The sequence below is a fragment of the Acanthochromis polyacanthus genome, chromosome 1 (assembly GCF_021347895.1).
Source record: "Acanthochromis polyacanthus isolate Apoly-LR-REF ecotype Palm Island chromosome 1, KAUST_Apoly_ChrSc, whole genome shotgun sequence".
Lineage (NCBI taxonomy): Eukaryota > Metazoa > Chordata > Actinopteri > Pomacentridae > Acanthochromis > Acanthochromis polyacanthus.
In genome coordinates, this window is record NC_067113.1 from 53,537,431 (window position 1) to 53,559,106 (window position 21,676).

Below are 21,676 nucleotides of genomic sequence, written 5' to 3' on the forward strand. Positions count from 1 at the left end.
CGTTTATCACAGGGCTACCAATACAGACCAACAATCACATTCACACCTACCGACAATTTAGAATCACCAGTTAACCTCAGCATGTTTTTGACTGTGGGAGTAAGTTGAAGTACTCGGAGAAAATGCACACATGCACAGAGAAAACATGCAAACTCCATGCGGGAAGGCCGGGACATGAACCGGGGATCTTCTAGCTGCAAGGCCAAAGTGGTAACCATCAAGCCACTGCAGTCCAAAATTACGATGTCATTTAAAAAATAAAAACAAATTAAATCATGAAAATAAATAAAAGTTGGATTTCTTTGAACTTTCACTTTATAAAAAACTGAAAAAAAACCTGGAATCAACATGTATAGCATTTTTCCAACAGCTCTGTGTTACATTGATAAGAAACCTGTGGCTCTACATTGTGTAGATATTCTACTAGCATTAGGTTCCAGCCTTCTCTATCTGCTACTGCACAATGCAGAAATTGTAGCGTTTTAAAGAAACCAATAAACACAATCTGTATTCATCAGTTATTTGAGTGAGACATGTAGAATAAAGTGGTTTTTGATGAAATATTAAGATTTCTAGCTTATTTTTTTCTTCTTCACAACAACAGTCACACATGATTTTGCTTAAGGGCCACTGGAAAGTGGAAAGGCCCAAGATTCTTCTGGTTTTTACACTTTCTTGCTATGATGATGGCAATTAAAAAGAGAAACAAAAACACACACCTTTTAAACCTGTCTGTGTGTTTTCAGGTACAGAGGGTTGATGGTGGTGCTGACATAAACTTGCACTGAGAAGACAGATGTGTTTTCACCTCTTTTCTCATTACATAATGCCAAAGCCATTGCAGAATCAGAAGGCAGAATGCAGCCACAGTGCCCAGTCTCACCATAGACCCATCCACTTGCTACCATCTAAAAGAGCTGCAGTGATAGCCGCCAGGCTAATGAATGGTGACACTCTAATCTTTGTCATCGCTAATTGGTGTTGCAGGTTTGATTAAAAGCCGAGTCAAGTCAGCTCAAATGCAATGTGGAAAGCATGTTTATTACCAGACTCTGTTTATTCCAGCATTTTAAGGTGTGCAGATCATGTGTGCATATGGCAGTACTGTATATGTGAGTTATGCTAATAATGCGCATACCTGTCTAATGCAGTAAAAAAAAAAGAATCCAGCTTGATCTCGGGGTTTACGAAGCACGGCTGCGTTTTCGGTCTTCATTAACCTTGCTCGCCCTCAATCTCCACAATTTCTACCCGTTTACTTTCCAACTTCCTTCCCTCCATTTCCCCACCTTTTCTCCTGCTCTTTTCTTTTTATAGCATTTGTAGGATGAATAATTCAATGTAATTTGTTAATATGACTCTGTCAGTTGTTAGCGGGGATGCTGGGCACCAACACTCAATTCTTCTGTGACTTGTTTTATGGGTTTTCTTCCATGGTTATGATTTTTGTTGTTTTTCCGCTAAATCTCATTTGCTAATTTGCCTGTCGTACACGCGCACACACGCACAGACACTCCTATACATCACCACATCAATGAGGCAAAGGATCATCTTAGTATGCTGAGGAGCCAGCATATTACAAAAAAGCCTCAGGTGCGATTAACTAAGCCTTAACGCTAGCATAGCTCGGCAGATGAGCTAAGACAGAATGGGGGGGGGGGAAATGACAACACTAAAACTAGCTAATCTAATTAGCTCAAAGATACCATGCAGTTAAATAATTAGCCAGAACCTAATTGGCTAATATCAGTGTGCTGTTAAAAATCTGTCTGCCTCTTTTTCTCCTTTTGCTGTAACCTCTAAAAGTAAACACTTCCCAAATAGCCTACAGAAATAAAAACAGTAACAAGCAAGAAGTTGCTGCGCCGTGGAGCTCAGCTGCACTTTTTGACTTTTGAGATCCCACCCAACCTCACCTCCTGCTTCACAATGATTCATCTACAGGGAATTGATTAGCTCACTTTCATCCTGACTACTGTCTTGTGTGTGTGCATGCACTTAATACTATTACTGTACTTGAAGCAGTATACAAACATGCTGCATTCTGTCTTAACAACCACCCACTCCTTCTGCCACATCCCTTGCTCTCTGTAAACACACTCACACACGCCTACTGACATCCATGCAGTTTGATATGTGGCCCAAGGCAAAGCACTTCTCCCTAATGAGCCTCCTGCCCTCTGTTTCTCCTGGGGAGACGAACGAGAACTAACCTTGATGCAGCTTAGAAAGGATGTAACCTGCTTACACACACTACACATGAATTGCTGTGCTTGTGAAAGAACCTCAATTACTACATCCTTTTACGAGCCTCTGACATTATCACCAACACTGCATGACTAACCTTGGCTCTAATTTTAACCTGATTCTAATTCTGCCTCTCAACCCTTAATTTAAACTGAACCCTAAAATAGTCACTTGAAGAAATATTTGCTTTCAGCTGAAGCATTTTTGTAGCATTAGTGGTGTTTCAGAGGGAAGCATGGTGTGATGTGCTTGTAGCGTCAAGAGTAAGACCAAATTTGTAACACCAATGTTGCTTTGCTTGAGTGGTACGTCACTAAGATCTGGTATGTCAGCATGACCTTCAGTGTTTTCCACTGAACTCGTGCTGTCATAAAAAACAAATCATTCATTAGAGCAACATCTGAAAATAATTAGTGTCTAAAGCAGATTGAAAGAAATACTGAAAATATTTAGTAGCCAGATAGTCCAAGGACAACCCCATTGCCATCATCTCTTTGAGTCGTTTGCTGAGTCACAACATCTACTGTCCATATTTATGTGTGGTCTTACAAATTAACTGATGTACACATGGTTGACAAATTATAGGGAAAAACCTGGAACTTTGACCCCTACAGTGAGAGTCTGGTATCCTGCGGTGGACATTTTGCTGTCATGGTTTTGGTCCACTTGTTCCCATAGAGGAGAAAAGTTGGTACAAAGTGGCCACCTTTATCCTGTGATGAGGCACTTCTATCCTGGCAGAAGTGTTCTCTTCTAGAGTGACGATGCATCCCTCCATAGAGTATGAAATTGATGCGAATCATATGCTATGACCTTGACACTCACCAGATCTTAACCCAATCTGTGGGACCTCTACCATCAACACACCAAACATCTTTTTGTGTTTCAAGATTCCCTTAGCGTTCCAGAGACTTGACGAATCAAAGCCAAGGTGCTTTGAAGCTGTTTTGGCAGCACATGGCGGTCCAACACCTTTAAAAGACACTTTAGTTTTCCTTTAATGTCCCACCTGTCTGTATCTTACCACCTTGGTTGTATTATTGCTGCAGCCATTGACCCGTTTTTGTCAACTGTTTGTGTTTTGCAGATCTGGGCCAACTATGAGGAGAAACCAGTGGAGGAGGTTGTGCATGTTTCCGAGGAGAAGGAACGCGTGGCCAACTACAGACCAGTATACGTCACCGAAATCTCTGACACCCTGCATTTCTACGCCCAGGACGTAGAAACCGGTACGTTGATGTTGTCTTCAGTATGAGTGGAAGAATGCTTAAATGACAGCTGCAGAAGTATTCAAGGATTCAACTGAATGAGCAATTGGCTAATTTGCAAAAACAGAGCAACTAACACAAATAAATGCAAAATCTGACAGAGAACTTCGACATATTAAATGTGAATTAGGTTAGTTAAAATCAAATGACTCTAAATATGTTTTACTTCATGCTACAGTGACTAGTCCACCATCATACACACTCTTACACTAACTACCACCTTGAAAAATATCTCCACATAGAGGTGCGAGCGAGGATTCTCTCACTTTTTATTCCCTTTTAACACTAGACTGACTTTATGCATGACAATTATTTTTACCACACAGACATTCACCTCATCCCTTGCTGTAGCATCCCTCCCACCAGGAGCGACAAAACAAAGGACGTCCCACTTGTTATTACTACTGAATGACAGGAATAAATCACACCATCCCCTCTTGTCGTCGTTCACGATTAAGAAGGGAGGGGAAAAAAATTAGAGATGGGAAAACTAACAAACACTTGTATTTCCGGACGGCTGCTCCCACTGACAAGCTCTATATGTGTGCATTATACGCACATACATTCATTACAAATACACCTGATTATTAACCCTCACTGTCCAAGATGTCAGCAGTTTGTTCCCAGTTAGTCGTTTAAGAAGCTCATGATCGGTCAGTTTGCTACAATTTGATTTAAATGTAATCACGGTCCACATAACAAGACAGCAGAGACATCTTTGGAGAGATTATCCTTGAGAGTTTTTAAAGAAATGTGCTATAGCCAAAAAAAACATGCTCGCTCAGAAGGAGTATTAGAATTTAAACTATTCTGTCCTTCACACCCGGAATTTTCTGAATTAATAACTGCCTGTTACAATTTCGCATTTAGAACACGCAAGTGCACTACAACCTGCATTCACAAACTAGCTGGAACAGATCTGAAGCCTTCATGCCAATCACTGTCCCTTCATCGATTGCCAGTTTGCGAGAACAGCTCAGGATTCTGAGGCCTTCCTCCCTTTGCCGCCTCCCACATCTGTCTTCACTGGCAGTCGACTGTTGGAGGCCATGAAATTGACTTTGGCCACCTTTTAATTTGCCTCACTGCCACAATTAATTAATTTGCCTTCATTTACTGCCAATCTGAGCCTAAGCATCACACACACCATAATAATCCAATCATTTGCAAGTGCGGAAAGTGTCTGGCCCTCAGTTGTTTGTATAAATGTCCCCTGCCTTTCTTTCCTCTATCTTACCTTGAAACCTCCAGGTGTTATGAAGTGTGCACAGACAATCTGCTATTCATCTTTTTGCCACGAGCTGTAGATTCAAATCTAAAGCCTCTCCACTGCCTGTGGCTACATCTGCTTCACTCCCCTGCAAGTCGGATGCGATGTTCAGGTTGTGTGCAAGATTTGTATCGCTGGATCAAAATCATGTGTCACTGTGAAGAGGCTGTAATGTACAGTACATGTTAACTGGGAGGAAGGGTTAATGCATTCAGCATCACTTATTGTCAGTAGGGAAAAGGTACAAGAGAACTGTGCTGCAGAATATCTGAACAGAGCAGCAGTTCAGGATCTTTTTGAAATGCACTGTACAAAAGCTACACATGAAAGAGCAAATCAAAGTGCTTTTATTGATTTATTTTTTTTTTTCTTTTTGCACATTTCTCATAAGTTCCTTATGTCTATAAGGGATCTTGGGAAACAGCAAGATGCAAAGCATTTACAATTTTTTCTCAGTAGCAACCAAAGTGTTGCATTTAAAGAAATTGTACACAAACTGCATTTTTTATATTGCTGCTCTCAGTGTATTTTGACAGGAGAGCTGTGAGTTATTTAATCTTTTCTCATATAAAGGCTTGATTTTAGATGATCCAGCAATGCTGCGGCCTTTTTATATATTTATTTCTCCCTTTAATTGGTCCGTGTTCTTCCACCAAGAGGCTTATGTGCTAGTTTAAAAAAAGAAAAAGAAAAAAAAATGTTATTCTCAGCAGGGAAGCAAAACCTGACCGGTCCTCACCCCTGCATCCCTCTCATCTCCTTCTCTATCATGTTGTTTGCCCCTCCCTGCCTTCCTCCACCTCTTTTTCTCCCTTGGTTTCTTTCATTTTTGCTGACGCTCCCTCAAAGCTACATTAAGTCATACCAACCTCTTGAAGAGGACATCAAAGTGTGAGAGCCTGTAAAATCATACAAGTTGAGTGCTTTGCAACATCATTACATGCTCTGTGCCACTACCCCACAAAAATGTAAGTGTAGGACTTCCTGTAGTCAGATCAGAGTCTCAAAGACTGTTGTGATTGCAGCTGATGACAACATGCCACCTCACATAAATGCATACATTACAGAGAGGTTATTAAATGGCCGCTACTGTTTAAGTCCCGAAACGTTTGGAATAGGTAGCTCTTTATTCATGCGTTACGACTGTGCTCATTGCATGTATGCAGCACTTGAGCCAAACCGATTAACCTTCTGGCAAGTCAGGTCTGTCAACGAAGATTCTGTGAAGCTTTAATTTAGGGCAAAAGCAAATGTTTAAACACTGAACCAAATTTGCTCGCATCAAGAAATATGACACTTAAAAATGATTTATTTTAGTAGAGATTTTGTAATGTAGTACTAGCAGTTGCATGAGTTGCCTTCTTCTGCGCATTTATTTAACCCTTTTCACTCCTTTCTGTTATTCTGCAGCAGCTGAACTGGACTTCATGCCTGAATGAGCATCCTTGTTACTTTACTGCAGAAGTTACTCTAGCAATCTTGGTAGATCAGACGTAGTAACATTTCTGTATTACTTTCAACATGACACTAGTCTGAACAACATGCAGTCACATGAACGGATAAGCCACAAACGTACAGTTGCGTGAAGTAATTTTTTCTACATTTCAGCTCCAATATTAGTCCAAAAGACACCATTTGCTGCTAAAATCACAAAACACCTTTGTCGTTTACTTTGTCTTGCAATTTCATATTTATTACAAACTGATTTGTCCTTGAAAGTAAAACTTTATTGCAACGCTGAAAAGCTGTTAAAAAATAGATTAACAAGACTCATCGATAATGAACAGGAACTGAAGTTTAGTTTGTTGCTTCCAGCTGTATGTCGGAGTCTTTCCTCTGAGTTTATTAAATAAGTGCAGCATCGGACAGCAGCAGGATCCATTTGAGTTTCTTTAAGAGGAGAACGTGATATAAATTTCATGCATGTGGAGCTACAGAAGTAACTATTGCTTTAATTATCCCTGGCATGGATATGAGATTAGTTAGTATCGAACGCAAATCAATTCAGATGACAGGTGAGCTGTCACAGGTAGAGTTTCTGTTTATAGATGTGGTTAAATCACTTGTTACATCGTCGATTTAGATTTGGTCTTTTGTTTGTTAGTGCATTAATATGCATAAAAATAACATTATGGGCTGCTTAATCTTCTGTGTAGCACGACTCTGTCCTCACTAAGTCTGAATGAAGCTGTGAGGAACATCAACATAAAAGTGTAAATGACAAAGTACAGTTATTTTACTAGATTGATGAAGCCAACATTGTTACGTATCTCATGTCTGAAAAGGACTTCAGCATTCAAATACAAACGCACCTCGAACCGCTGGTTTAAAAAGTTCCACCAGGCTGAACCAACACCTTCCTGGTGCATCTTATGAAACACCTTGTACGACTAGTTGGGTTTCTCGCTACCACGCCGCCTGCCTTTTTTCCTCCTCTCCTTTTACGATATTACCAGCTAAGGTTAGAGTCAGAATTCAGTCAGTACTTTTGGCAGCCACTGCCACCAGTCCATTTGCCAGATGGAGCGAATCTTTCACCGAGTACTCCTTGACCGTCCTTGAGGTATAGCACACTTATGACACAGAGTGCAAGCCTAACTGGATTTCCGTTAGTGTGTGTCTCTCGCCTAATGTTCAGTTTGGAAGCCAGGAACAAGCCTCACTGAAACTAACTTGAAGAAAAGTATAAAACAACACGGCCTCAGCTTTGCTTCTGAAGCCATATTGATGATTGGTGCAAGGCCATTTACTTAACATCACAGCTTTCATTGTGGATATAAAACTTATAATGAAAGGTAGCTGTATTTATAGGAGCAAAAATGATTAAAACATAGCTGCGACTGGCTGAGAGTCATTTTTCTGTCTGCTGTTAAGCTCCCATTTGTTTCAATTGCTGCTTCAGTGAAATAAGATGAACTCCATTGATTCGACATCGGAAAATTAAAGTGTCACAGAAGCAAGACGAGGAGAACAAAAAGCGGTGAAATATGTCGGCAAGCAGAAAAATGCTAACAACAAGAAGCATGTGGTGGAAAGTACTGGTGCTTTCAGTGAATGAGAAAAGAAATGGGTGCAAGAAATCTGCTCCTGGGAAAATTAAATTTGGCAGATTGGAGCCAGGCGGCCATTGACAGTGGACAACCTGATGTAGAAATGAACATGACGAAAATATCTTTCAAATAGATGGAAACATATTGGGTTTGAGACCGTTAGCAGCAGCACTGTGTAATAATAATTAGCAGGCCAGTAGGAAGAACAAATGTTTCACCAAGAAGTAAAAAATAGTAAGTAGATTGTACTTTTTTTTAAAAGAAGAATGGAGACGATGGAGAGAAAAACATAATATTAAAACAGTAGGGTTGCAGCCATTTATATTTAGATGTAGTTTCTAAACCATTAACCCTGTGGGAGTTGTGGCTCTTTAATAGGCTGGGATGTATGCGTTTATTGTGGTCTGCTGAGGCTCGTAGTTATTGAAAAGGCTTCACAGCTGTTGTTGCCCTTTTAAGAACATGCATATATAGACCCTTGGAATAATCTTCACCCTGGCATCTTCTAAGCGCTCCCTAAAAGCTGTGAAGAAAAATGCAGTTTGTAATATCTTTTATTCTCTGGGGGTCTTCGGTATCTGCGCTGTATTTTACCCCTTTTCCCATTTTAATTATTCACATTTAATTACTCATAAGTGTGGCTTTTTTATATATATGAATATCTTAACACGAGCTCGATCAGTGATTAATTTCACGTTAGGAATGGTTTTTCCAAGTCACAGAGAAGCTTGAGGGATTTTGGTCTTTAATCCTCAGTTTATTTTAAGGGTCTTTATCTGTTGGTGTATTCATTTATCGCTCATTGTCTCCTCCCCCCCCCATACATTATCTCTCCTCAGTACTGCTGTGTCTCTTTTCTCCTACTATTTTCCTTGGTTGTGTTGCTCCCTCTCTGGAGGCTATATGTAATTACTGTCAGAGGGGGACCTGCAGAGATCTGTGTGACCTTGGACACCAGAAGACAGAGGCCACTCCAGGCACAGAGGAAGGAAGTAGCGCTGTAGTGTTGTTGGTTCATGCAGGAGAGTTGACGCGATTTAGAAACTTGCTCCATACATTCCTGAAGTCTTTCTGGGCGTGTAACTGTAACAGCTGAGTAATGGATGCTCTGCCACTTTTAAATGTGTTTTTTTAATCAAAGATGTGTACATGTGAATTAGTTTCCCTGCAAACTCAGAGGCTGAGCCCCAACTCTAAAGTAATGTGTGGTTTGGAATGCTTAGAAGAAACTTATAAATCAGCCCCTTGGTGCAGTTATATTGGTATTGATGCGAATGTCAGCCAATAAATAACAAGAAATTGCAGTCCAGAAATGCCGGTGATCACATCGCTGAGCTACAGAGCTGCATGTCTGAATCTGTGACCTCCGTCTCACTGGAGCTGCCCTCCTGAGACGCTGAAAGTCAACTCCATTATTAGTTTGCAGACCTGTTTCTAAACAGCCGTTAGTGTCCATGATTTTCCTAATGAAGAAACTCGTCACCCGTGCTGACCGGTGTGTTTTTAATAGTGTGGACAACAATGGAGTTCTATTGCACAGACAAATAAGCAGATATTTGTTCAGTGCATTGTTGGCTTTGGTCTTTTCACAAGATTTAGTAGACAATATAAGGAAATTCAAGTGGAAGCTTTTCATTGACCATTGAACCCTTTCAACCCATGTAGTTTCTGAGCTCTTGTCACATTTTTACTTACTGCAAGCTCATTTTTCACCGTAATATAAAGTCCTGCATCTCTATGGAAACAGCACAACCATAGCTAGAAGCAGTCAGAAGTCAAAAATGCCTTCTGTGTGGCGTAACAAAGCTATAAATAATAGAAAATAAACAACATTTCTTGAAATACCCATTTTACCAAAATAAAAAAACAAACACAGCCTGAAATCAACATGTACAGCATTTTTTCCAAGTCTCCAAATGACTTATCAGTACCGGGGTAAAAAAGAAAGCTCTGTGTACTATCAATATTTTGCTACTTACATTTTCAATCCATTTCCAAACTCGTCTATTATCTGCTCCGTGTAAACACAGACTGCAATTCAATACTAATAATGCGGTTCAAACTACTAATAAATTCTCTATTCTGATAAGGAGTGTAGATGCTTATGTTTTTTTTTTTACAGAAGGTGGTTATTGCAAATGCTTTATTTTTGACTTTTTTTTTCAGAGACTTATATAGATGATAAATGTTGTACATTGAATTATTTCATTTAGAAGATAACATGTTTTTCAGGCAGGTTCTGGGGTTCAGTCAGTTAGTTTATAACCCATTTTTTTCTTTCTTGTGTACCTGTAAAGCACAGAAATGTTAGACTATTGGAACTAGCATGTGGAACATTATATTCTAGTGGCAAGTATTATGAAAGCGGAGCATGGCTACAGAAGGGACTCATTCTTCATTTGGGCTTTCCATAAATGCACCAATCAGACACCACTACAAAACTGCTAATCTACCAAACCTTTTTACAGCAGTGCATTGTCCTTTGGTGTCTGACAGCGGGATGTTGGCAGTGGATCCTTTGGGTCCTGTAGGTGGAGCCTCTGGGGATCAACGTTGCTTCGACACATTTCATGGATGCTTGATCAGATTGGGATCCGGGGAGTTTGGAGATCAGGTCAAAGGTTCATTGTCGTGTTCCTTGAGCCATTCCTGAAGGGTCTTTGCAGTGGTACATGGTCCTTCTGGGAGACGTCATTGCCATTGGGGAGTACTGTTGCCGTGGTGGTGTCTGTTCGGCCTACAACAATGTGCAGGTGGATGAAATGTGAGAGCAGCAGCCGTATGAATGCCTGCAACCAAGTTTTCCAAGAATAGAATTGCGATCTAACAAGATAATTGTTGTCCACTTCACCTGTCATTGGTCTCAATTATGTGGCTGATGGGTGCACACTTTGTTTCTGTCGTATGACTTACTTCCAGCACTCAGCCATGTTAGCTCCGGCCTGCACTGGTTGTTCTGCCCTACAGATTGTATCGCTGGGCAACTTTCCTACAGGGTTGTCTTTGCCTAGCTTGTGGCCTCCCCCTGATTTGGACCTCACTCAGTTCTCACCTCCCTGGTCCTGCGTTGCTCGGCCTGGCCTCGACCGACAAACACACATTTTCTGCTCCCCCCAAGCCTCAGCTGCAGCGCAGTTGGCGGTACATCCTGTCTAGTGCTTGTTTCCTGGCACCCATACAGACTCGTAATGAGTGGAGTCGTTCCCCCCAACCAGGTGCCACTCCGTCCACATTATTCACACTTCTACCTTTTACACGCAGCAGCTGTTCATCACCTAATGATGCTGGACCAAGCTACTGATAGACCAATGCAGGCAGAGAACAGTTCTCTTTTTGGCCGAACTTCAAACTGGGCCGTTTCGGTTTTTTTTAAAAATTTGAATTCCATTACTTTTAGCCGTTATGTTTCATTTTTATTTATTCATTAGTCTGTTTTCTTTAGTGCTGGAGGTGAATTTCCTTATTCACTTATTCATTTGCTCCCTCTCTGTGTTGGCTTTGTCTTTACTCGGGGAGTTGATTTCAATAAGAGAACATGAGAATTACTACAGCATTTCATATTGATCAGGGTGAGCGGCTCACTAATTGGATGCCATGTCAAGGCAGCCAAGTGATGATTACTTTATAGAATGGAGCTTAATAAAAATACAAGCGTGCACATTTCGAAATGGTTGTCGCAAGACTGCCTTCAGTAGTTATTTCTTTCTTTCTTTTTCATTTTAGATGAAATATCTTGGTGAGGCTCTGTGGGCATCAAGCCAAAGTCAGCCAGGGGTTGAGATAATTAACTCCTACACCAGTGCGCTATGACACTACTGCGTTTTTCCCAAAAGCATTTGACAATGTATTTTTTTTGTTAATCGTGCAAGTTCTCCGTTGAGCGGTCTAATTAAACCAATGAAGTAAATGAACTAATGTTGGAGTGGAAAAATGAACGCAGATTTCAGGCAAAAGACAAAAGGAATGCAGCAAAATGCTAAATGTGACAACTGTATTAATGACTATGATGAACAATTTAATGGTCCCATCAAATTAGGAGGAAATGACTTTAATTGCTGCACTGTTCTCACAATGTGTCATATTCAAGCTAAAGCTGCTTGTTTTTAATACCATATTAGTTTTAATTTTAAATTCAGCCTAATTAGAATTTGTCACTATATGAATAATTAGACTTCACTGTGTCTCAATACCTCAGCAGGCTGTTTTTTTATTTACTCTGAGTGTAGCCAATGTATCCTTGTCCATCTGCCTTTTATGTCTCATGTTTAATTTAGCTGAAGTGTGTACAAAGCCTTGTTGTGGTGCCATTTGACCATCTACCCACTCCGAACAAAGTAAACCTAGCAGGTGAATGAAAGTTGCAGTAGACTCGGCAGACGATGCTGCTGTTGTTCACTTTCCTAGCTCCCTGCCACTGCAGCAGATGCAATATTTAGAGGTCAGACCCTGCCAAGATGATCTTCCCTTCCCTAGGCATTCATTATTAAATCAGATACGCAACTTAGCTTCTAAAAGGTCAGCTCACCTGTCGGTTTGAGGCAGGGTGCTTTTGATTTTCAGGCAGAAAATAAGCGTCTTTGTCCACATTCTTCTTCAATCCTGGCAAGCATTATTTTCACTAATGTCAACGTCTGGGTCTGTTACCTAAAGCTGAATGCCTGAATGACACTTTTCACAGTGGTAAGTCACTTACTGGCCCAAATGGGGTTCTCTTCGAAATTGGCCAAATGTGTTCACATTTGGGGAACAAGGGCCATCTTATGAGTATATTTGGACTCCTCACAATCAAATCAGAGCATTAGCTGCAGCCAGTGAGGCTCGACAGGTGGCACGGAGAGGAGCAGGAGAGACTGATGCTCAAAGAGAGCCACAGATGCTTTCTCTGTTTAGATTTTTCAGTGATGGCTTTTCCAATTACAGAAACAGTAATTTGCTGTAAAAGGCTCCAGACTGCCGGGAAGGGTAGAATGGAAGAGGGTAATGGGTGGTGGTGGTGGGGTGTCGCATGAGATATAATCCATATCCCTCTCTAGTGGGAGCGGAGCAGCATTAGTCAAGCAGGGGGATCATTTGTTTTTTATAGCGGCCTCCTTCAACGCTCGGCAGATGCTGACACAACTTTAAACATCACTCAGGAAAGGGAGTAAATGGCCTTTCTCTTGTCTTTGCTCCCTTCTTGTCACACTCTGTCTTCAGAAAATGCAAAAATATCCTCAGGTGGGCGCTGCTTCTTTGTTGGCCGACCACAAGGGGCATTCGACTCACAACAGCCGTGTGTTTGTGTCTTTTCCAGCACTGCAAGCCAGTACGTACTAAACCAAGGCTGAGTTTTGTTGTTTGTCATTGCGGCCTTTTACCTTTAAAGTGTTGCTTGCATGTCCTGAAACGCAGCCATTCCTCTACCCGAGAGGATGAAGCCTGTCCAAACCTCATGCATATTTAACACTCCAAACTAACAGGTGAGCTAAAGCACAAAGCTCCGCTTGGTGGCTGTGAATCTCTCAGATGGTTGATGATGCACTGTGCGAGCCAGGCAGGACGCACAACAAAGGCTCTGCAGTGAGATGAGCAAGAATGCTGATGCAAAAAAATAAATAAAAATTTGTATCACCTTCTGTTTGATTCTGTCCTCTCTGGATACTGGCTTCCACTTTCCTTCATAAATTACAGTCAATTATTGCTCGGTTTATGTTTCCGGATCCTCTCCAGTCGCTTGTTTCGCTGGCAGGTGTCCTTTTCATAGATGCACTCCACTTTGACTCCTAATTCCTCCATTCTTGTAAACCAGGAAATTAGAATGCTTTCACAAACAACCATTGCTCTCTTGGACTGTGCCTCTCTCATATTGTGATTATTTACCCTTCCGTGGTTTAATGGCTTTCGTAAACAGCTTAATAGAATTCAGTGGAGCCTTGGGAAGCGTAGTGAAAGGGCACTTGATTCACTGTTTTCATTGGCTTTTTGTCCCCCCCCCTTTGTCTCTGCTCACACACCGTGTGCCACAAAATAATCAAATACCATCATAACCAACCTGTAAAACCATTGTCAGTCTTTCTCCCTCCTCCCCCTTTCTCTCTCCCCCCCCCCCCACACACACACACACACACACACCTTCTCCATTGTTTTCTTGTTTTAAAGCCTAATCGCTCCCTCGCTATGCACTGGGCATTCAAAATGTAATTATATATGATTTACAAACAGCTGCAGCTATAATGGTGTATAAACAAATTACAGAATGAGGGAGAGAGAGGGAAAAAAAACAAACGGCGGAATAAAGAGATGAAGACGGAAAGAAATTGGCCAGCATCAGACACAGTCAGTGGTTTGGCTGCTTTTTAGATCATCGCTTTGGCTCTCCCTTCAACACAAAATGAGCACTCACGCTTGACATGGTTTACCCCTTCTGCAGGCAGATATTTGGTTGTCTTTATGCCAACATTAAATAGGAATCTGCCTCTGTAATGCAGTGCGTCCAAGCCGTACTTCCTTCCTAATGTGACTGTTTCTAATCATTCAGAATTTCACTGGGATGCTGCACTTGCATAAGGGTTTGCTCAATTCACCTGCAGCATGTACAGTTCATCTGAGTTTTCTTCCACACTGAATACAGTCAGAGGCTTCATTGTTATTTTTTTTAAGTGTGATTCCTTGCACATGCTTGATTTTCCTGCATATTTCTTTGTGTTGTGATTTGCACGATGATGATTTTCTGTAGACAAGCATGGACTTGAACGTGCACACGGGTGAAGTGTTTCTGATAATTCACGATCCAAGAAGCCGGCACGTCTAATTAGACCTTTAAATCCCAACACAGAGTAATGATAATGCACGAGTTGCACTCTGCATGCTAAATCAGACATCTTGCAGTGTGCAGATGTGGAAATACAAGTTATAAAATACTCAGGAGCACACAGGGAAGAAAGATTTATGAATTAAAAGCTATTAGTTTACTGCTCTGTCAGGATACTGCTGGAAACATGTCAAGGCTAAAGCTGTCAATGTGATGCAAATAAAGCACCTGCTAAACAAGGATGTATTATATTTAACTCCTCATATTAACCCTCTGAACCCCCTCAGTTTCTGGGTATTTTTTTTGCTCCTGTCACATTTTTTCAACTGTGTTCTCATTATTCACTGCAATATAAAGTCTAAACCTATGTAGAAACGACACATCTAGGGCTAGAAGTAGTGAGAATTCACATTTTTTTTGCGCAGAATGTCACACAAGCAATTAACGAAACGCAAGTAGATCTTCTTTGATTGTTTTACAAAAAAATAATAAAAACCTGCTATCACTTCATGTTTTTATTAAACAATGATACATGTTTTACAAATTCTGTCGGGGCAGGTAAACTTATGACCACAACTGTATTTTACAACTTAGATTTTTTATTTTTTATTTTTGGACACTTGGCTCCTATTGGCTCCTATTGGTAAACACAGGCTGCAGTTCAAGCTTGGCCAATCCAAAAATCCCTGATTTTTTTTTTTCATGAGATTGTTGGTTGGAGCTGACACTCTTATTGCTTCTCAGTTGTGCTGAGACTCAGATAATTTTTCAAATTTTACACAGTCTTCTGAGTGCAAATGATTTCTTTTGGTGAATTTTTAAATAAGACAAAATGATTTGCTTCAGTAAGCTTAGATCTTTTTAAGTTTTTCATACGAACAACAATGTCACAGATGAGTAGCACAAAGGCAGTGGAAAAATCCAACATCTGATGTTTCTCTGTTTTTACAGTTTCTGGTTTCAGGCTTTAATAGTGCAATATTGGCATTTTGCTTAAAGTTAACAAGCCTTTCAATCCTGCTGTCAGGGTTTGGGTTTAGAGGGTTAATGAACCTGCAGAGTCAGATATATGGATTGACTATAGTATAAGAATCAGGACCTGAAAGTGAAGAAAAGAATCTCTTTTAAAGTAAAGTGGAATCATTAACCAAATTACAAAACCACATCATGACAACACAACAGGAAACATACCTTTTCTACACTTTTCACACTTTCTTAAGGCAAAAAAATACCAAGGTTTCATATCAGGCAGAGAACTTGGACATGGATTTATTGTAAAAGTGTGACTGGACCAGACTTGGAAGTAATTGGAGTGACTCTATGGGTCAAAGCAGATCATAAATCAGCCTATTAAAATTGGTGATCCATGACACTGCCCTGTCAGTGCCCTTTGACTGTACAACCCCATTCGGCACCTATATAGACTCCACTATGCCTTTCCAGATCACAAAATAAACCTATGAAGTAGTTGTTATAGAAAACATGGAGTGAAGTTAATTTTTTCCCCCCAGACAGCAGGAAAGAGAACTCAGAGCCATGCAGTACCAAACAGCAGTGCAGCAGAGAAAGTAAAGGTGACACACTGTAAAAAGCCCATCCGCACCTTATTGTAAATACGTTTTTGTGCCTGTGTGATTTTACATATCAGATGCGCATTTCTTTAGCTAAAAACACACACTCTAAAACCATGAATCATGAACTGCAGTAATGAAACTTGTAATGAGCAGAGATTTAGTGGCCGATCGTCATCTAACAAGAATTGAAGGTGACTAGTCCGTCCTGTTACTCAATATTGTAAATACAATTTACATGAATAAAGCATTTTCAATTAAATACACACATGCACACCAGGCAGGACGGCACACACTAACTTTTTTTAATTAGATTAATAAATCAAAGAGGTGGCTGACTGTGACTGCTGTAGTCCACTGCCGCTCCGGTAATTCTGCACCGAGCCACTGTGGCAAAGCTGGAGGATAATGATGCAACCACACCACCAGTGTGTGTGTTTTTGCCTATGATGCAAGGGCTCGGGAAGCAATTCATCTGACGTGTTTACTAAAAACTGCTTTCTCTACAAAACGCTGAGGATGCGTCTGTTTGGTGTGTGTTTGTGTGTGGATTTATGCTCTTTTTCTACTCTGTGCATTTATCAGCTATCGGTGTAGCAGTGGGCGGCCAAAGAGGTGTTTGGACACCCCCCCCGCCCTGATCCAATCAAACTGAGCCTCCCAGCTTTCCCTTCACTCTCCAAATCCCTTTGTGTCCCTCCTTGGTGTTTTTCTGCACGTCTGACATCATGCAAATGAAGGCTTCCTGTCTGCTGTTGGTTGGCAGCTGCCTGCCTGCCTCAGCACAGATAACCGTGGGAAAACAGCATCATTATTTATATTTTCTTGTTCTCCAGCAGCATAAATAACATTAGGTGTTAATGACAACTCACAGCAGCGGTACAGAAGTAGAAAGGTGTGTGCAGCGGCTGCCTCCAAGCTGTTTGTTTGATAGTAACATGCATAGTAAGCAGAACTTACTAATTGTGCTCACCAATGGGCGCGCTGGCTGCATTTATTTTGCACATGAAACAGGTTAGTAGGAGAAAACATGTTGCTGCCATAACCTGGTACAAACTCATGGTCAGAAATTGTGTTTGTCCTCTGTCTTGTTTTTACCCAGGGCTGGCATGCTTCAAGTGCATCAGTGACGTATCAAGCAGCAGCTTGAATTTTTAATTTATTTTGGTCATTTGGACTAAAGATGCAGTGAGAAGACAGGCTCTGCAGTGTGAGAGCACACAGTGTTTTCTTCCTGTTTGTACATATTTGAATTCCTCTCCTTTTCTACTGCTCAACTGACAGTAGAAAACAGTTCCACTGTTCCCATATTTCTCAGAGATAACTCGTTTTTCCATCAGAAATATTTTGTAACAGATTGGGAGGGTCTCCATACAGCAGATATTAGTTATTTCCTTCTTGCCTGCAGGCTTTGGATTAACTGTTTTCCCGACAAAGACGCAATACTATGACTTTAAGATTGATTTTTATATCTTTCTGCCCAGCTGCAACAGACATGCTTTCCCATTCTCAAATCTTTGTAGCACAAAACATATCTGCAACCTATAATCATCCCTGTAAGAAACCTCGTGGCCAAGTAACTGCATTTGTCCAGAAGAAACTAAGCTGTGCTGAATGTGTTCAAAAACTCAGATTTTTTAAAAAATATATTAGGTTCAAATCTTGTTACTTCAGGAATACAGCAAACCCCTACTGGTTTGATGACTGGGAATAGTGTGTGCATAGATGGAAGCCTGGTTATATTATAAAATGCAGCAGCAAACTTTAAAAGATACAAAACTGATGAAGGGTCTAGGTGTTTTTGTAATTTAAATCAAATTTCCTGCATTTTTACAAAGCTTTACCACTTTAATTTTACCTCTGGACCCTAAAAACTGCTGATGGATTTAAAAGGCTTGTCTTAAAAAAAAAAAAAAACGTCAATATGACGCTAATTATTAGAGCAAGAAACTGTAAAAAGAGAACGGTTGGAATTTGAACTTTCAGACAGTCCCTGAACTATATATCTGTGATGTTCACTCAGGAACTGTAACCAAATACAAGCTTAAAATTGGGATATTTCATCAAAATCTCTTTATTTTAAATGCCATTAATAAAACTCTTTACACCAGATTCTGTAAAAAGCACAACTTTAAAGCCATTAGTGATTTCGCTGTGATAAACAGTCACATGCAAACGCTTTGCTAACTTTTTGGCTGAAATGGAATACACTGAGTTTTTAGAAGAAAACTATAGAAACAAATGAAAAAATGTAAGTAGTACAATATCTACAATATGTCGAGTCACTTTTGCTTTTTCCAGCATCTGTAAGTTTTGTGGGCTTTTGGAAAAATTCTACTTGTGGTTGTGTTGTTTCCATAGAGGTGCAGGACTTGATGTTACAGTGAAAAATGAGCCCACAGTGGGTGGAAAACATCCAGAAACTGCTTTTTATCCAGAGGGGCTAGTCAGGAAACGGCACCAGCACTAGTCCAGAATAGTTAGACTAAGGGTTTGATAAATAAAAATAAAAAAATGTATCAAGAACAGTGTACAGTCGTGGTAGAACATATAGAACATAATTGAAATTATATTAATGAAAACACTATGTAGAACCAATGTTTTGGCTCACTGCTGTGCTGTGCTCCCACTAGTCTGTCTGTGTGCTGTCAGTGTCTTTGCATCACACTGTGATGTTAACAGTGATGAATTCATTTTTTCACGGGATGAGAAAATAGGCATGTGACGTGAGAGCATGTGAAAAGTGTCAATTGCATGAGTCTCACGGTCAGTGCGTCACAGCTGGCAGCGTCGCCACATTGCTCTAAGCTGATCCTAACTCGGTTTCTTTGCTAACTTACCGTCTCTGTAACTGCACTCAACAAAAATATAAACGCAACACTTTTGTTTTTGCTCCCAGTTTTTCTGAGATGAACTCAAAGATCTAAAACTTTTTCCACATACACAATATCACTATTTCTCTCAAATATTGTTCACAAATCTGTCTAAATCTGTGATAGTGAGCACTTCTCCTTTTCTGAGATAATCCATCCCACCTCACAGGTGTGCCATATCAAGATGCTGATTGGACACCATGATTAGTGCACAGGTGTGCCTTAGACTGCCCACAATAAAAGGCCACTCTGAAAGGTGGAGTTTTATTACACAGCACAATGCCACAGATGTGGCAAGATTTGAGGGAGCGTGCAATTGGCATGCTGACAGCAGGAATGTCAACCAGAGCTGTTGCTGGTGTATTGAATGTTCATTTCTCTACCATAAGCCGTCTCCAAAGGCGTTTCAGAGAATTTGGCAGTACATCCAACCAGCCTCCACGTGTAACCACACCAGCCCAGGACCTCCACATCCAGCATGTTCACCTCCAAGATCGTCTGAGACCAGCCACTCATACAGCTGCTGAAACAATCGGTTTGCATAACCAAAGAATTTCTGCACAAACTGTGGGAAACCGTCTCGGGGAAGCTCATCTGCATGCTCGTCGTCCTCATCGGGGTCTCCACCTGACTCCAGTTCGTCGTCGTAACCGACTTGAGTGGACAAATGCTCATATTGGATGGCATCTGGCATGTTGGAGAGGTGTTCTCTTCACGGATGAATCCCGGTTTACACTGTTCAGGGCAGATGGCAGACAGCGTGTGTGGCGTCGTGTGGGTGAGCGGTTTTCTGATGTCAATGTTGTGGATGGAGTGGCCCATGGTGGCGGTGGGGTTATGGTATGGGCAGACGTCTGTTATGGACGAAGAACACAGGTGCATTTTATTGAGGCCCATTGTTGTGCCATACATCCAAGAACATCACCTCATGTTGCAGCAGGATAATGCACGGCCCCATGTTGCAAGGATCTGTACACAATTCTTGGAAGCTGAAAACGTCCCAGTTCTTGCATGTCCAGCATACTCACCTGGCGTGTCACCATTGAGCATGTTTGGGATGCTCTGGATCGGCGTATACAACAGCGTGTACCAGTTCCCGCCAATATCCAGCAACTTCGCACAGCCATTGAAGAGGAGTGGACCCCCCAATTAAACAAAACTGCACCTTTCAGAGTGGCCTTTTATTGTGGGCAGTCTAAGGCACACCTGTGCACTAATCATGGTGTCTAATCAGCATCTTGATATGGCACACCTGTGAGATGGGCTGGATTATCTCAGCAAAGGAGAAGTGCTCACTGTCACAGATTTAGACAGATTTGTGAACAATATTTGAGAGAAATGGTGATATTGTATATCTGGGAAAGGTTTTAGATCTTTGAGTTTATCTCAGAAAAACTGGGAGCAAAAACAAAAGTGTTGCATTTTTATTTTTGAGTGTAAATCCTGTTGGACCAGCGAGCTAAACGGTTCGTCATTGTAGAGCCAGTACAATCCAACTTTTAGCTCATTTAAAGTTTAAATGGACTCCATGGGTCTGGCAGGTTCTATCATTTTCAAAATTCTGTTTTCAGTCAGTGATGGGTAAATGGCATGTTTTTTACATTTGTAAACAGTCAGACTCCTGTGTGGATTGGCAGACTATGATTGACAGCCAAAACACACTATGGCAAACAATCAGCAACAAGTTGAAGTGAACCAGCTCAAAGGGTGGTCCACAAAATGATTTTTAAAATATTTTATTATTTATTCTTGTTGGTTGCTGAAAGTATATTCCCCTGACTGAGGGAACTATGAGTTTAATTTTAAAGGGCAAAAGAAAGTTGATTTTTTTTTGTTTGTTTGTTTTCTGCATGTTATAAGAAGGTATTTGATAAAACGTTCATGGTATTATTTTTTGAAACAATCCTTCTATCATCTCAAACATTTGTATTTGTACAATGCATGTAATGGGGTTTTGTTTTTACCTCAGTTTGCTTCACTGTTTCATGAATTTATGTGGTTAAAAATGGTCCATTACACATGAATTTGGGCCCTCCTGCCCACAAACCCCCTCCAGGTGGCAGATCAGTGAAAATGGCCTCTAAAAATACCACCATGGAAATTCATATGGGCCACTTTACTAAACTAGCAGCTGTAATTGCTTCCACACACTTTACACGACTGCACACACAAACACACAGCCACTTGCGAACGCTAATAGGCATGTGTGCATAAACATATTCGGCAATACACAAACAAATATATCATGCATATTACACAAACACCAGAAAAGTGGCTCTCTTGGAGATGAACATGCTTAGTGGTGTTCACAATCCGCTTCCCGATTGCAATTGATGGATGCAAATCAGGCTGCCACTTACTGCAGCCATGGGATCCATGAAGCACAGACTCGCAATCTGATTTTTCCAAATCTCACCGTATCAACAGCCTCATTCCCGCCTAGAATAAGTCTGCTGTGCATGATACAATGGCTTGATAAGCCATAAAGACCCAGTGAGAGAGCTGGCCTTCTTTATTCGAAGCTCAGTTTCTCCATCAGGGTCAAACCAGCTTAATCTGCATAATGCTAAAGGGCTAGCAGCACTAAATAAATTAAAAAAAAACACA

At 40.8% G+C, this 21,676-nt stretch overlaps 1 protein-coding gene across 1 annotated transcript in view; it reads left to right on the forward strand.

Annotated features, from left to right (window-relative positions):
- snd1 (staphylococcal nuclease and tudor domain containing 1) overlaps positions 1-21,676 on the forward strand; it is a 213,992-nt gene that overhangs the window by 158,180 nt on the left and 34,136 nt on the right. Inside the window, exon 18 of the mRNA XM_022190155.2 lies at positions 3,335-3,476. Within this exon, the coding sequence (XP_022045847.1) occupies positions 3,335-3,476 (142 nt within the window). The remainder of the gene's footprint in view (positions 1-3,334; positions 3,477-21,676) is intronic.